The sequence below is a fragment of the Hibiscus syriacus genome, unplaced genomic scaffold (assembly GCF_006381635.1).
Source record: "Hibiscus syriacus cultivar Baekdansim isolate YM2019G1 unplaced genomic scaffold, ASM638163v2 tig00002840_pilon, whole genome shotgun sequence".
Taxonomy (NCBI): Eukaryota; Viridiplantae; Streptophyta; class Magnoliopsida; order Malvales; family Malvaceae; genus Hibiscus; species Hibiscus syriacus.
The window spans coordinates 7,415,015-7,431,202 of NW_024061947.1; the positions used below are offsets into that span (position 1 = coordinate 7,415,015).

General features: G+C 37.6%; 1 protein-coding gene across 3 annotated transcripts; it reads left to right on the plus strand.

The window, feature by feature from the left end:
• The first annotated feature begins 1,821 nt into the window (after positions 1 to 1,821).
• Positions 1,822 to 15,788, plus strand: LOC120156094 (probable ubiquitin-like-specific protease 2B). Of its 3 annotated transcripts, none has more exons than XM_039167515.1 (16): positions 1,822 to 2,140; positions 2,927 to 3,240; positions 3,321 to 3,411; positions 3,504 to 3,553; positions 3,833 to 4,030; positions 4,120 to 4,195; positions 4,461 to 4,569; positions 4,743 to 4,799; positions 4,967 to 5,098; positions 5,191 to 5,391; positions 5,483 to 5,538; positions 5,612 to 5,705; positions 6,330 to 6,420; positions 13,477 to 13,596; positions 13,988 to 14,401; positions 14,660 to 15,788. In XM_039167515.1, exons 1-16 carry the CDS (start codon positions 2,002 to 2,004, stop codon positions 15,569 to 15,571), a joined length of 3,054 nt encoding a protein of 1,017 aa, XP_039023446.1. In that variant the 5' UTR covers positions 1,822 to 2,001; the 3' UTR covers positions 15,572 to 15,788. The 3 variants fall into 3 exon arrangements, with proteins under 3 accessions (XP_039023446.1, XP_039023453.1, XP_039023457.1); XM_039167522.1 differs by having other exon boundaries at positions 2,981 to 3,240; XM_039167526.1 differs by lacking the exon at positions 13,477 to 13,596.
• The last annotated feature ends 400 nt before the right edge of the window (positions 15,789 to 16,188 follow it).

The window sequence follows — 16,188 nt, forward strand, 5'->3', positions numbered from 1 at the left end:
TTATAAATATTTACAATTAAATTTAAACAGAAGCTCGAAAAATTGTCTCGATTTGATTGAACTCAAATTTTATAAACTCGACTCAACTCGAAAAAAATTTCAAATAAAGTATGAGTTGTAAAATAGGATTCGTTAACTCGAATAATTCGAAATTCTTTTACTCTACTCAATCGAACGTTGACCTCCTAACAATGTCATTTGCTGTCTGTCGTCTTTTGTCCACATAGGCATGCAAGATCGGTGATTGGTCTTGGCTTCATTTCATCATCGTTCTTCCTTCGGATATAGAAATTTTAATAGTACTATTTGTTGTTGCAGTTCAAGCTTTTCTTACCGACCAACAAGAATATAAGTGGAATACATCAATATGCAAAAACAATACTAATTGAACTTTGACCTAAGTGACTACAAAAATTACAAGGATGTAATCAGCCCTTGAATAAAAATAAAAGTTCATAAAGTTAATTTTTTTTATTAGGTTATTTTTTGTCTCGATTCATTTTTTTAAGTCGTTTAAAATGATTTTATTTATATCTATTTTGATATTTTAGTTTAAACTAGTTGAATTGTTAATTTTCTTATTTAATCTATTCAAATAATCAGATTAATTAGAATTCAATAATATTAATTACCATAATTAATTGTTAATTATGGAATTAGTAAGATGTTGAGGTTTAAATATCAAATTAAACAAATCTACAATAAAAACTTTAGTGTTAATCATATCACTAATAATTTTTTTGATCAATCTGATGTAAGTATAAGATAATATTTATTCAAAATAACATATAACTTTCAACTATTTGACATTTAGTATTCACACCCCTGACATTTCAATTGCTCAAGAAATTACAACAATTCTTTTATCACCGATGCCATTTGATTCGTGCTAATCAGATCACTATTAAATTACCTAAAAAGGTCTAGCGGCAATACATAAAACTATCCAATTAGTATTCACACCCCTGACATTCCAATTGCTCAAGAAATTACAACAATTCTTTTATCACCGATGTCATTTGATTCGTGCTAATCAGATCACTATTAAATTACCTAAAAAGGTCTAGCGGCAATACATAAAACTATCCAAATTAAGAGGGGACACTTCCAATAAATCCCTTTTCCCTGTCCCATTAACTTCCTATAAACCAAACCCTACGCGCCAAGATAATTGTTCATTTATTTTTTCTATCGCCTGATTGATTCGTGTTATGTACTCTCTGAACTTGCGCGTTACTTAATTATCCTAAACCCAACACGTTTGTAATATTTTTAGGTTAAACTATGCATTTAGTACGTAAACTTCTACTTTTCTTCAAAACTATACTTAGTATTTCATTTTAGTACCATTCCATTAAAAATTTAACAGAAGAGCTCATCGACCCGCCATGTCTATAGTCGTCAGTCGTCAGTCGTCGACTGATGAAAATCAAACTTTTTAATTTGTACTTTTTCGACCCGCTAAAGGCAATTTTGACCTTCGTTTCACCGGGAAATGCTTCAATCTTCCCAAATTGACGATGAACTCTTCGATTTTTTCATCCTCTGATCTCCGTTGTCAATCGTTCGATGGGCCTGAAATTGGACTATGTTGGTAGACTCATCACTCTCTCGTGGTCCACAGTTCAGATTGATCGTTTCACCGGATATATGCACCGTCAGCCCGTGCATTAAGTCTTTAACGGTGAGGGTACTAAAATGAAATAAAATTAAATGTTAGACGTGATTTTAAAAAAATTGAAAGTATAAATACTAAAATAGACTAAAACTTATAGTTTAGGTACTAAATGTATATTTTACCCTAGTTTTTACTCGAACTGGATTTCTTCTAATCTAATTCGTTCTTTTACTCGGAAATTAGGGCAGTGCCTTTCCTCTCCTTCTTGGAAGATCGCGGGTAATAATTGGTCTCCTACACGTTTACTCACTGAGTTTCGATTTCCGACTCACCGAGTTACCAACACGTTTGTTCGTTTTAACATATAGTTCTCTCACGCGCCGATGAACAACGGTTTCGAAGTGTTCGAATTCAAGGAGGAAGACGGGATTTCAGAATTGACAGCTGATAAATGCTTTTGCAAATTGAGAAACCCTAATTCCGATGACCCGGCGACTATGGAATGTCAGTTTCTCGAATGCGGTAAGTTTCTAAAACAAAGATTTTTTTCATTTTATTTATTATTTTCATTTTAAATATTTTTTGGGCGCTGTAAAAAGCCCCTAGAAAACGATCGGATTTTCTGTCAAATTTTAAATGGACAAAACCCTTACCTTTTTTAGTAAGGTTAGGGCAATGAAAACGAAGTGAATCATATGTAGTTAATAATTGTATGAATTTGGTCGTATCAACTTTGCAACGAGGTTGTGGGGAACAGTTTGCAATGACTGTTTTGATTTGAACTCCATAATTTAGTGAATGCGGGCTCTGAATTCACATCCAGTGAACTGGAATGTTTCCGGGTCCGTGGCCATTAGTAGATTGAGAGTTTAGTTCTAATCCCTTGTCGAGTAATGGCGATCAAGATGTGGAAATACTGCAAATTACAATCCTCTAGATTGTTTGATCGATGTGAAGATTGACTTTTGTCTTTTAAGCTGATAGTCTTTTCTTTTACTAGCATGAAAACATATGTTCCTCTTTGGATTGCTTGGGTTTGGGTTATCTGTTTCTTTATATGCTACAGGGAATTCTCTATAGATTTAATTATTGGTTTTCTTCTTTTCTGTATATGTGGTGATTGAGTTTAAAAAGTATGAATTGTATTCTCTTTGTTCAGCAATGGTTGTTGAATTTGGTGGTTAAAGTAATGTTATATGCAAAATTTATTCAAAAACTTGTATTGTAGGATAATTGTTGAATCATGTGTGGATATTTCATATTTAATTCTCGGCATTCTGATAGTAATTATTTTGCATTTGCTTTAAGTTGCCCATGGTGCTGCGGTTCAGAGAAAAGAAATGGACAACATTCCTTGCATAGATGTTGGTGGAATTGATGGGGCTACTCCTGCTGCCTCGCTGGGTCCTGGTGAAAATGAATTTGCCAAGGAAGGAAACACTGAGCTGGATGTTTCCCCAGAGTCGAAGTCCACAAGTTCTGAACAACAGCCAGACTTAGAAAAATATATGCATAAGTGTGGAAGTACCTTTCCTGAGTTTGAGTCTAGAAATTCATTTTCTGAAGCACCTTCACCTGGGAAAAGACAATTAAGCTGTCCCCTTTCAAGTTCTCCATTAATTGTACTTTTCCAGTTATTCCTAAATTACATTTTGAATTAAGTTCAATTTGGCTTGCACTTAGATTGTTATATCTCTTGCAGAACGAGCCAGTTGATATGACTTCAGATGGTAATGGAAGCATGAGTGAAAGATCCACATCAAATCCTATTTCTGATGTAGCAGAGGATAATGGTATTCCTTTGGATTGGAAATTTTATGTTCATTTCCCAATTGTTTTTAGGGGTTCTTAATATTTTCTAAATCTTTTTATCTGCATTTTTCAGTTTCTTTGAATGGCAATGTGGTAGATCATTTTGATGGAAATATCCCTATGGTAATTTCCTTTCCTTTTAAATTTATTAGTAACAGATATTAGGGGTTTTCATCTTTAGAGGTTTCATTCTTATGCCAAGTAGGCTATTGCCTGAGTTAAAACTCTGGGTATAGTTATTTTAATATTTACCCTCTCGATGATGTTATTTTAATTTTTTTCTTTAGTTGAATGTTAAAACAGTTCTAGAGAAAATTATTAGCCAATAAGATCAATATTATTAGTACGTGATATTCTGAAGGCTTTTCTTAGTTGTTTCAATTATCCTTTTTTTTTTGGCAGGATAACATAGATAGAGAAGTTGTTATATGTCCGGAATATGTTGTATATCAAGATAATTATTATACAGGGGTATCAGTCATTTTTTCTCCTGATGGCATCAAAATTGAGTGCTCAACTGTGAGTTATCACCATGTGGCCTTTAGTTTTGAAAGGGGAGTTGATGATATTATTAACATCCATTGTCAGTGGTTTCAAAGGGTGAGTCATGAATGGAAACGTTTTAGGTTAGTGCTTTTGTACATCTTGATTTTAACAGTATGCAGTTTTTTGTGTGGACTGCATCGTAGGGTGGGTGTATGATTGTCAATCTGAAAGTCCTCTCAAAGGTTGCGGCAGAGGCTGAGAATGAATGTAGCACTTCATGTTAGTGGCCTTACATAGCTATTTTTTTATTTTGTTCCTTGTAAAATTTGTTTCATATTTTCGTAGATCCATACATTTGTTTGCCTATATGGGTGAAGATTTTTGAGGATATGTTTTAACCTTGTTCAGTTATTTTTCTTTGTTTGGTTTGAAGCCTTGGCCTAAGTTTATCGTATACTCTGATCATCATATGGGAATTAGTTCTCAGCTAATATTTTTCTTTTCCTTCATTTTATCTGACTTTATTTGCTCATGTGTATTCCAGTTATTGAGGAATTAAAGTTCACGGTATTTGACTCCAGATGGTCTGAGAAACAGGAAGCAATCACTTCATTAAATCATAAATACCTGGCCATGTGGAATATTGTGTTTGAGTAAGCTTCTAAATATACGTTTCCTTTCAAAGTTGTCATTCAACTCCAATTGGCTGCTTAGAGTTCCATTTGCAATTTTTGTTGCCTTAACAAAGACTGATACTTTCGTGCCTGTCATGATATTATGATGTTAAATCTAAGAGCATGGCTAAAATACTCATTTTTATTTTCAGTCCACTGATGGAAATGGATGGGGATGATTCACCAATACATAAGTCTTATTTTCCAAAGTAAGTTATGGGACATCAACCCCTTTCTCTCTCTTTTCTCCCTTCAACACACACACACACACACAAAGGGGTTAAAAGTCCATATTTTCTTTATTGTTTCAAGTTTGTTTACCGATTTCATGACCCAGTCTTGCTTATGCTCTATGCCAACAACACCTGATTTGCAGTTTTGATGAGCCTTTTGAGGAGGTTATATATCCAAAAGGTGATTTTGATGCTGTTTCCATTAGCAAGAGAGATGTTGATCTGTTAGAACCAGAGACCTTCATCAATGATACGATCATTGACTTCTACATTAAGTAAGATCATTTTAATTCTTTTATCATGCATATGTTTCTATTTTTAAGGAATGGTGCAGGCTCAAGTTTGGAATATAAATTTTTTTTGACAGGTATTTAAAGAATCAGATAGAACCTGAAGAAAGGCAGAGATTCCATTTTTTTAATAGTTTTTTCTTTCGGAAACTTGCTGATCTTGACAAAGATCCATCCAGTATTTCTGATGGCAGGGCTGCTTTCGTGCGAGTTCGTAAATGGACAAGAAAATTGGACATGTTTGGAAAAGATTACATCTTTATACCAGTAAATTTCAAGTAAGAAATTTGTCCTCAGAGTCATTTGTTTTAAGAAATACATATAAGAACTTATGAGCTAACATTAAGTGTATTTGCATATTACTCACAGCCTTCATTGGAGTTTGCTAGTCATATGTCATCCTGGTGAAGTGGCTGCTTTTAAAGGTATATTCTTGTTTGACTGGACAAGAGCTTTTGGGGAATAGGCCTTTTATTCATGCATATTTTTTCTGTTCAGATGAGGATTTGGCCAAATCATCGAAGGTACCATGCATATTGCACATGGATTCTATCAGAGGAAACCATGCAGGTCTTAAAAATCTAGTCCAAAGGTATTTTAATGCTTTTACACAATATATTTGAGTTCATAAATACATTTGCATGTAAGTTTACCTTGTTAGGTTTCAATGCCTTTACTGATTTGCTTTTCTAAGTTAAAAGTGCTGATATTTTTTTCTAGATTATTAATTTCTGTTTTTCATCTCTTAAACTGTCATACCATATATCTTTGCTATGTTTAGTATGTTTATATTGAACAAAATTTGCTGCTAGTTACTCAGAATTTATGCAAATTTATTTTCATAATTTTCTCTAGGATTATGTGTGAACCCTTGTATAACACACTTGGTCCTTGCTAGTTTTCCGCAAACGTACAACTGAGTTTTTTTTTAATAAAATGACGGGGTCCAATCCATATTTGTATTTACTGGTCTTGTATAGCCCTTTTAAGAATTGATCTTTTCCACTTTTGTCCAATGTAGTCATACACTTCTTTATTGAATAATTTCTTCCCGTCCATCATGTTGAATCTTTGATTCTTTTCATCTACGTCTTTAATTTCAACCTTGTGTGCTTGTTTGGATATTTAAACCCCCTCCCCCCTACTTAGTTAGTATGCATTTTGAATGGTATATCGCATAATTTCTCGGCCTGACTTTTGTTCTTGAAATTAACAGTTACCTTTGGGAAGAGTGGAAAGAGAGGCACAAGGAGACATCTGAAGATTTTTCTTCAAAATTCTTGAACTTGCGGTTTGTCTCACTCGAGGTACAGCTAACTTTGGTTTAATATTTAGCTATTTCATGATAGTCTTGGAATAAGAATTTCCTTAACAACTCTGAGGGATTCAAGAAGAGAGGAGAATATTCCAAATATTATGATCTCTTGTCCCGTTTAATTCTGTACTTGAATTTATCTGATAATCTTGTTTTTTTTTCTGGGGTTGGGCTGTTGTTGTCTTGGAGCAGCGTGTTAACCTATCATTCAAAGAGATTACTTATCCTACCTCCACTTAATGTCATGATAAATATACTTTTTGCACGAAACAGACATTGGAAGGATAATGAGCGAGAAAGGTAGAGAGAGAGCGAGAGAGAGTTCGAAGGGTCTTGTTCGTCCGGGCAGTAGTATGTCTCCGCCTGGAGCAATATCGTGGGTTGTATTCGTGGATAATTTAAGTAGGCGAGTGCATAGAAATGTATTATGGGAGCGTTTTAGTCATTATGGTAAGGTGATTAAGGTGTTCATTCCATTTGTTAATAGGAGACCTTATTACAAGGATAGTACGTTTGCCTTTGTGCATTTTGCTTGCAAAGATGATATGCATCTAGCAATTGGAAAGATGAACAACGCATCGGTCGATGGGAGGAGAATATTGGTGTCGATTGCCAAATATCAGAAGAAAAGTATACCGAGGAGCCTCAAACATACTAGTGGGCCGAGGTCTACAGATGCTGGTGTAGATGGGATGCTCAGGGAACTACCATCATCTCAAGTGGCAGGTTCTGGAAAGATGGAGATGATGAATAAGTTTCGCAATGGAAGGTCATATAAGGAGATGGTTGTGGGTGCGAAAGAAGTTGAGGGCCAGAAAGCGGGGAGTTTTGGAGCTAAGAAAGAGGTGAAGAAGAAGTTGGAAGTCTTTATTCCAATGGAGGATAGATCATGGCTGAGATCGTCGTTAACTGGTATTTGTAAGCCATTATTCAAAGTTGAGTTTGTGCAAAGGGCGCTAAGGACTGAAGGAATCAATGTAAAAGTGATTCAATGGGGTTATGCAAAAAAAGCTTGTCTGGTAGTTTTCCAGACTGTTGAGGAGAAAGTCGCAACGATGGAAAACAAATGGGAGATCTTGTCCTTCTGGTTCGAGAGGTTGGAGCAAGTTATGGAAGAAGAGGGGGTGCCATTGCCTTATTGTGCAGTTTCTTTGATTGGAGTTCCTCTGAATTGTTGGTCAGTTCCTTTCTTCACAAGCTTGGCGTCGAGATGGGGCAAGCTAGTTAAGATACAGGAACAAACTGCTAACAGAGTGGATTGTAGAGTAGCTTATATGTTATTGAGGGTTGAAAGTCCCTTTGATATTCCTCCCCATGTCATTATAAATACGTATGGAAGGTCATTCATGATTAAGATTAAGGTGGAAGGTAGTGATGAGTTTTTTCCGGAGTTAGAGGATATGGCTGAAGATGACGGAACAGTGGCTTCTAGTGAGGGGTTTTCGCCGGTCTGGAGCCAGAAGGATGTCCAGCAGGGAAAGGATGAGCAGTGGGGAGATCAGTCTGTGTCAGACTCTCAGGACAGGGTTGAAGCATGGGTACGGGGAGATGAAAAAGGGGTTGATACGGTTATCGATGGAAATTTGAATTTAATTGAAGGGACTAAACATTTGTTGGCTAATGACTTTTGTTCTGCGGAGGTAACAGCAGTAGGTGATGGTACCAGTCAACAGAGATTGTCAGAGGATTTTAATGAAGAAAGAGAAAATAAAAGAGCTGTGGAAGAAGTCAACTTGGGCCAGGATAAGGGTGTACAAGATAATGGGCTTAATACCAGCTTGGTCAGAAGTCAAACGAATGGGCCTGTTCAAGGGTTATTAAGGTCGAATACTGTTCGTATCCAATCTGCAGAAATGGCAATTGGTGAGCAATCTGCGGTATATTTGCAGAATCAGATTATGTCACCGGTGAGGCGTCGGCATTCTGGGAGAAGTGCGTCGGTAAGTAATATTGAAAGAGGTTTTTATAAGAATGTCTATTCTAGGAGGTGGGAAGTTAAGAGTTGCAATGGCAAGGACTTAGCTTCCTTTGCAGAGAAGGAGAATGAGGGGGTGGCAGAGGCATTGGAGTGTTGGAATGTGTCCAAATTGTTGGGGGTGAAATTTAAAGGAGGAGAGGAAGCTTTTATGGCTAAGATGGCTAAGATGGTTCCGTTGGTGAATGAAAGTAATTCGAAGGAGAGTCAGTAGTTGTAGCTGAGTTGCAAGGTTATGATATACTATGGATGGTTGAGTGGTCGATGATGTCTTGGAATGTAAGGGGTTTGGGTAGGAGAGTGAAAGCTCGAGCTATTAGGAGGTTTGTGGATGATAAAAAACCTACAATTCTATTCTTGCAAGAGTCCAAATTGGAGGTTGTCAGTCATGTGTTAGTGAGGAAAATGGGGGGGAAATTACTTACTGGATCGGCTGTAGCCCCTTCCATAGGTTTTGCTGGTGGATTAATAACATTGTGGAATCAGAAGGAATTTGTGATGGAAGAGGTAGCCCTGTATAGCAGATTTGTAGCTTTAAAAGGAACAATGGTGGGACTACCAGGAAGCTACTGTTTCATTAATGTGTATGGCCCTAGTTTGGACGCAGAGAAAGAGGCATTTTTCAGGGAACTATTATCCTTTTTGGGTAATGTGGAATGTCCAGTATGCGTAGGAGGAGATTTCAATGTAGTTTTGTCACAGGAGGAGAAAGAAGGAGGAGTTGTGAATTCGGTGACCATGAATATTTTCAGGGACTTTGTGAGTAAGGCTAATCTGCTAGATTTGCCTTTGTCGGGTGGTCGGTTTACTTGGTGTAATAACAGGGAACTTCCTACGTTTGAGAGGTTGGATCGTTTTTTGGTGGATCAGAGATTAGTCAGCTTGTTCCCGAAGCTAAGTCAGTCACTACAGGCAAGGTCAGTTTCTGATCATAATATTGTGATGCTGGAGAACAAGGATTGCAATTGGGGCCGGAAGCCGTTTAGGTTGTTTAACTATGTTATGGAGGAGGAGAGTTTTACCGAGATGATGGGTAAGGAGCTGGATATTATTTGCAAAGAGGAAAAGGGGAAGTCCATATCTATGGTGTTTAGGAGGGTGAAGGGCGTGATAATGAGATGGTCTGGGAGGGGTTATTTCGAATTGCCTGGAAAAATTAAAAAGTTGGAGGGAAGAATTCATGAAATGGAGTTGGATATGCAACAAGGCCTTCCCACGGTGACAATGAGGTCAATAATTGAAGCAAAGAGGGAGTTATGGGACCTTCAAAAGAAAGAGGAATCGATTTGGTTGCAAAAATCGAGATTGAAATGGCGATTGGAGGGTGATAAGAACACAAAATTCTTCCACCAAACTGCTTCAGTTAGAGGGAGAAACAATGGTATTAAGTCACTTTTGGTGGGGAATGAAGTCATAGAAGATCCTATCTCAATTAGAAATTCTGTAGTCGAGTTTTTCAATGGTCTGTTTTCTCAGGAAAATTCGTTGGAGGCTGAGGATATAAATCTGGAATTTCGAAGATTATCGGAAGAGCAGAGGTTAGCACTTGAAAAGCCATTTTCGGAAGAAGAAGTTTGGAGAGCAATTGCTGATTCGGATAGTAACAAAGCTCCTGGCCCGGATGGCTTGAATTTAGGCTTTTTCAAGAAATTCTGGTCTAGTTTGAAAGAGGATATTATGCTGTTTTTTAAGGATTTTTTCGAGGGGAAGGAGTGGGATCTAGAGGTGAATCATTCTTATATTTCTCTTATTCCTAAGAAGATTAACCCGGAGGGGATGGGGGATTTTAGGCCTATTAGCCTTGTGGGAGGGCTATACAAAATTTTGTCAAAGGTCTTGGCTAGGAGGTTCAGTTTTTGCATTAATGACATTATTAGTCCGTCCCAATTTGCTTTTATCCGAGGGAGGAGCATTCTGGACTGCTCCTTCATAGCGAATGAAGGAATCGACTTTTGGAGGAAGAAAGGGTTGAAGGGGGTGGTTTTTAAGGTGGATTTTCAGAGAGCATATGATTCAGTTGATTGGGGAATTTTGTTGAAAATTTTGGGTAAAATGGGGTTTGGCGAAAAATGGCGTTCTTGGATGTTTCAGTGTATGTCAACTGCTTCAGTTTCTGTCTTACTGAATGGGACTCCTACTGAGAAAATTCATACAAAAAGAGGTCTTAGACAGGGATGTTCGTTATCACCCTTGTTGTTTAATTTGGGTGGTGAATTGCTTCATTTGATGTTAACTAAAGCTGTGGACTTGGGACTGTTTTCGGGTTTTGAGTTGGGAGCCAATGATCGTATATTCAAGCTATCGCACTTACAATTTGCGGATGATCTTATTATTTTTTCAAAGGCTTCAATTCGGGATCTGAAGAATGTTAGAAGGGTGCGTTTGATTTACGAGATATTGGTGGGGTTGAAGATTAACCTAGTCAAGAGCAAAATTTACGGAATCAATATTGAGGAGGATGTGATTGCTGACTGGTCTAAGGAAATTGGTTGCTCAGTGGGTAAATTTCCAGCAGAGTATTTAGGCCTGCCTCTGGGGACTAGGAGAAATTCTGTTGCAATGTGGGAGCCAATAGTGCAGAATTTTTATAATAGGCTGTCGGGCTGGAAGGTAAATTCTCTAGCATTAGCAGGGAGGGTGGTGTTGATCAAATCTGTTTTGTGCTCTCTTCCCACTTATTTCCTATCTTTATTTCGAATTCCATTAGCGGTGCTGCAAAAATTAAACTCTATAATGGCAACATTTTTATGGGGGGGGTCGAATGATAAAAGAAACATTCATTGGGTGAATTGGGGTTTGGTCAGTAAGCCGAGAAGGTTGGGGGGTCTAGGGATCCCGAACTTAGCTATTCTGAATAGAGCATTGTTGGGTAAATGGGTTTGGAAGTTTGCCTCTGAAAAGGATTCTTGGTGGAAGAGAGTAGTCTGTTGTGTTAATAATTTGGACCCGAACTCCAAAAAGGTTGAGAGTTCTTTGACTGCTCGTGCCTCTTGAATTTGGAGAGGAGTGATAAATAACTTCTTTTCTAATGATGGATTTGGTGTCTGCATTAGGAGAAATTTGAGGTGGAAAACTGGAAATGGCCATTCTGTGGCTTTTTGGAATGATGCTTGGTTGGGTGAAGTCCCCCTCAAAGATTTGTTCCCCAGATTGTATACTCTTTCGACGAATAAAGAGGGGAAAGTAGTGGAATTTAGGGAGAGTAATGCTGCAGGCTGGGTGTGGGATATTCAATTCAGGAGAAATCTGGTGGATTGGGAGGTTGACCAATGGTTGCATCTGATTTCTTTGTTGAACAACTCCTCTTTGTCGCATGAAGAGGAAGACTGTTGGATTTGGTTAGGGAATGGAGAGGGCTGTTACTCTACTAATTCATGTATCAAGAGTTTCTTTGACTCGGATGGTATTGAGGGGAATCAGGATTTTTGGGACAGAAATGTTTGGGTAGGGATAGCACCTCCCCGTGTTGAAACCTTTTTATGGCAAGTAGTTCATATGAGAGTGGCGGTTAAGGCAGAATTGTTAAAGCGCGGAGTGGCTGGAATTGAAGATCCCTTATGCCCGTTGTGTGGCAGATTTGGTGAATCTGTTCCCCATCTCTTTCTGCATTGTGAGGTTGCTTGGGGACTGTGGGTCAGATTTTTGAATTTGTGGGATGTTGATTGGGTGATTCCTAGTAAACCTTTAGAGTGCATCACACAGTGGGACGAGCTTCTTCCGAATTCTATTATTTGGAAAGTCATTCCAAGGGCAGTCTTGTGGACGGTCTGGAAAATTAGGAATGAAGTCATTTTTAAGAAAGGGAAGTTAGATGTGGTGTTGTTGTTCTTTATTGCTCGGTTTAGAATAGTTTCTTGGTTTGCTGCTAGTTTTGATTCGCATATTCCTTTTGATTCTCTGGTGGGTGATTTAACACTTGCAGATTCAATGGTCAGCCACAAAGTAAGATCCAAGCCTTCGTGCTGGGTTCCTCCTCCAGTTGGGTTCATAAAGATTAATGTTGATGGAGCAATGGTGAAGGGGTGGAGCAAAGGAGGTATAGGAGGCCTGATTAGGGACAGCAGTGGTAAGTTGAGTCATTGGTTTGCTGAAAATGTTGGGGGAGGTCCCCCGATTATGGCTGAACTTCTGGCGATTAAGAGGGGGTTGGGCTTGCTTATTGATTCAGGTGGGGTATGTAACCAGAAGATAATTTTAGAATCGGATTCATCCAACGCGCTGAAGTGGATCAAAAATCCGGAACTAAGCACCCCTTTATTCCAACCTTTGGTGAAGGAGATAGTCTCTACTATGGAAGGGTTGGACATTTCGTGAAGGCTTATCTTGAGGGCTGCTAATTGGGAAGCGGACAGATTAGCTAAGGATGGTATAGGTTGATTTGCTTTCTTAGTAGTTGGGGAGTTAGTATGTTTGTTTCACTTTGTTCTGCAGTTTTTGGTTAATAGTCTTATGGTATTAGTGACTACGTTGTCCAGCTGATAGTGGTCTTTAAGTCTTATGTGTTTTGGGAATTGTTGGTTGTTGTAAGGGCTGGCTATGTACTATTTCTACTGTTTAATATAACTATAGGCGCTCTTTTCCTCCTTTCAAGGCCCTTCATGTTACTTTCATAACATGGAGGGTAAAATAAAGGGGGTTTTTATGAGGCCTCATCTTCTATCAAAAAAATATACTTTTTGCACTATAAGGATATTTAACACTTAATGTCAGCTTACAAAGAACAAATCCCTTTTTCACTAGAGAAGTGAAGTTGTGATACACGTTTGTGCTTATGTTTGCCCTTTAATTTTTATATGATTGTATTCCTGTCATCTCTCTGGGTATATATTCAGATTATTAATTTAATTTGCAACTTTGTCTGTATGCTTGCATGTAAAGTAGAGAACTGACTTCTTTATTTTAGTTGGGGACTGCAAAGTTGAAAAGGGAAAGAAGGAAAATGAAGAACTAAATGTGTCATGCCTTGCATCTTTGTAACTTTGTTGTTATACACTTGATGATTGCTTAGTTGCTGTCTTTCTCGTGGCTGTGTATAATGCATTTTTCTCTAATAATTTGTATCTTTATTGTCAGCTGCCACAGCAGGAGAATTCATTTGATTGCGGCCTTTTCTTACTCCACTATCTAGAGCTCTTTTTAGCTGAAGCTCCTCCTAACTTCAACCCCTTCAAAATAATCAAGTTCTCTAATTTTGTAAGTGGTCAACATAGGTATTTTGGTTCATAGTTCAGTTGTTGCTTTTTGTCTGATACTGTATGGAAGACTCATCCAAGCACAATCTTTTTTTTTCTTTTCTTTCTATGTTATTATTTATAATTTTAATAACTTGTACCTTTTTATTTTTTATTTTTTATTTGTCCATTTAGCAATGATGTGATCTAAGGTTTTGAGTTGTCGTGAAAATGCTTTAATGGGAAAATGTTCTGGACTTTGGTCTCAGGACGAGGAACCAAGTTAAAAGTTTCTTTAAGATAACCTGAGAATAACCAGTTGACTACTTGTGTTGTGATCGATCTATATATTTGTCATATGTTCAGAAAAATTAATCCATGGGTTTTATACTATTTTTCCCTTTGTCGCCCAGCTTAATTTGGATTGGTTTCCACCTACTGAGGCATCTCTAAAGCGCACTCTCATCCAGAAGTTAATTTTTGAACTCCTAGAAGTTCGTTCTCAGGAAATCAGTTCATCTCATTGCAGTGATGACAATAATTCTTCTGAAAAGATTAAAAATGAAAACGGCATGGAGTTTATTTCAGGGAGTTTCAGTACAGAAGTAGCTGATCATGGGAATTTAGATTCTCAAGCAGGTCGAGAGATTGAAATGACTCTGTTAGCATCATCTTCTATGAGAAACATGGGGAGTGTTAATGATTCTGGTCTGGTTCTCAGGGAGTTTTTTGATCCAGGAGTTACAACAGGGCCTTTGCTCGGACAATTTCAATCTTTTGACCAGCCTCCATATTACAATCTGAATGAGGCTATATCACCAACAGAGGTATTGGATTTCATCATTCTTATGATGTTTTTCTTCTCACATTTAGGTTTTAAATGGTTTTGGTGCAATGGTAACCCGATGATACTTCCTTACTATACCTTCTGATGCTATGTTAGAGATGGAGGCATACCAGAAAAATGATGGAAAATCGATAACTGTGAGAAATTGATAAATAGAGGGATTTCTGCAATTTGATATTCTTGTTTTACGTTTTCTTGGATTTCCATATCCATTACAAATAATCTGTTTTATTTACAGGAAGTGCAAACTGGTCAACAGTTTACTTATTTGGCTTCTGGAGAAACTGGTTTTCCGCAGTTCTCTGGAATCACACCTCAAGCTTGTGAACCTCCATATTCATCAGGAGGTTTTGGCATGGGAAGTACATGGAATCCTGAAATTTCCATGCAAGGAGATCATGAAGTTGACACATCTTCTGAAACATCTGCCTCTGGTGATGAAGATGATGATATTGGGATTATTGAATGTAATCCCTTTCAGGTTAATGAGGAACGAATCCAAAGACGGGATACAGTTCAGGAACAGTCTCATCTCGTGGAAAATGTAGTGTCTCTGAAGAAAGTTTCCATGCCTGCCTCCGTTGAGGTGCTGGAGACGTCTATCAGTGAAGTTTGTGGAGCTTCGGAGGACACTGTCAAGACCTGGATTAGCACTGTGGATGCAGACCTTTGCTCAACCGATGATTTACCTTTATTGTTGCATCAAAATCCTGGTGCAGCGGTGAACCGGTTGGATCAGGACCCTGAACTCATTAAAAATAATGCCGAAAAGGTTGAGAACAAGGCCATAGATGATAATGTGCAAACAATTGGTGAAGACCTTCCATCCGTGGATAATTCAACTCTATCATTGTCTAGAAACCCCGATATGTTGTTGAAACGGTTGGATCAGGATTCAGAACCTGTTGAAAACAAGGAGGCTAAAGCTGATGACTTCCCACACGAAGATAATTCAACTATGTTCACGCATCAGAATCCAAGTACAGTGTTGAACCAGTTGAATCAGGATTCAGAAATGGTTGAAAACAAGGACACAAATGACCATGATGTGCAAATAACCAGCAATGACATGTCAGCAGAAATAGCCGAGCAACCAGTAGCAAAAAGGATGCGGCTTACGCCTTCTGATGAAGAGAAAGTGGACTCATAGAGAAGGCCTGCTGAAAATTGGAATTTTTTGCTAGTTGGTTTGTTTCCATCATTCACGTTACACTAGGAATTCAATCAACCCTTAACTATGTATTTACGTTGTGCCATACTGTGAATACTGTTAGTGGCTTTATGTTGACAATGGGGCCGTAGGTGATTCGTTTCAACCCTTTTGGATAGCTTTCTTAGCTATATTATACTATACCCTGTTAAGGAGACATCTACTCCCAAAATGATCTTGGAGAAGTCACTTGTTGCCCTCAATCTGAATCGGTTTCCTTAAATGATTAGTGAATTAACATATAATTATAATTTATAAAGATCAAATCATAATAGTATCATTGCGGAAAGACAATATGAATTTTAATCATATTAATGTATGATTTTATAAAAAATTTAAACATATATATGGAATTTTACTATTGGGTAAATTATACGAATAGTTTCTTCTGATCATCGGTTTAAAAATTAAGTGTGTTTGGTTCGAACGGAATGTTTTGTTTAAGTCTCTTAGCTATTAACTTGTTAGCTCATTAACAGAAATCTGACTTTGACAATAAACAAAAAAAAATGTCATTTTCTTCAGCCGCAAAAGAGGATATAGATTACCAACCTTAC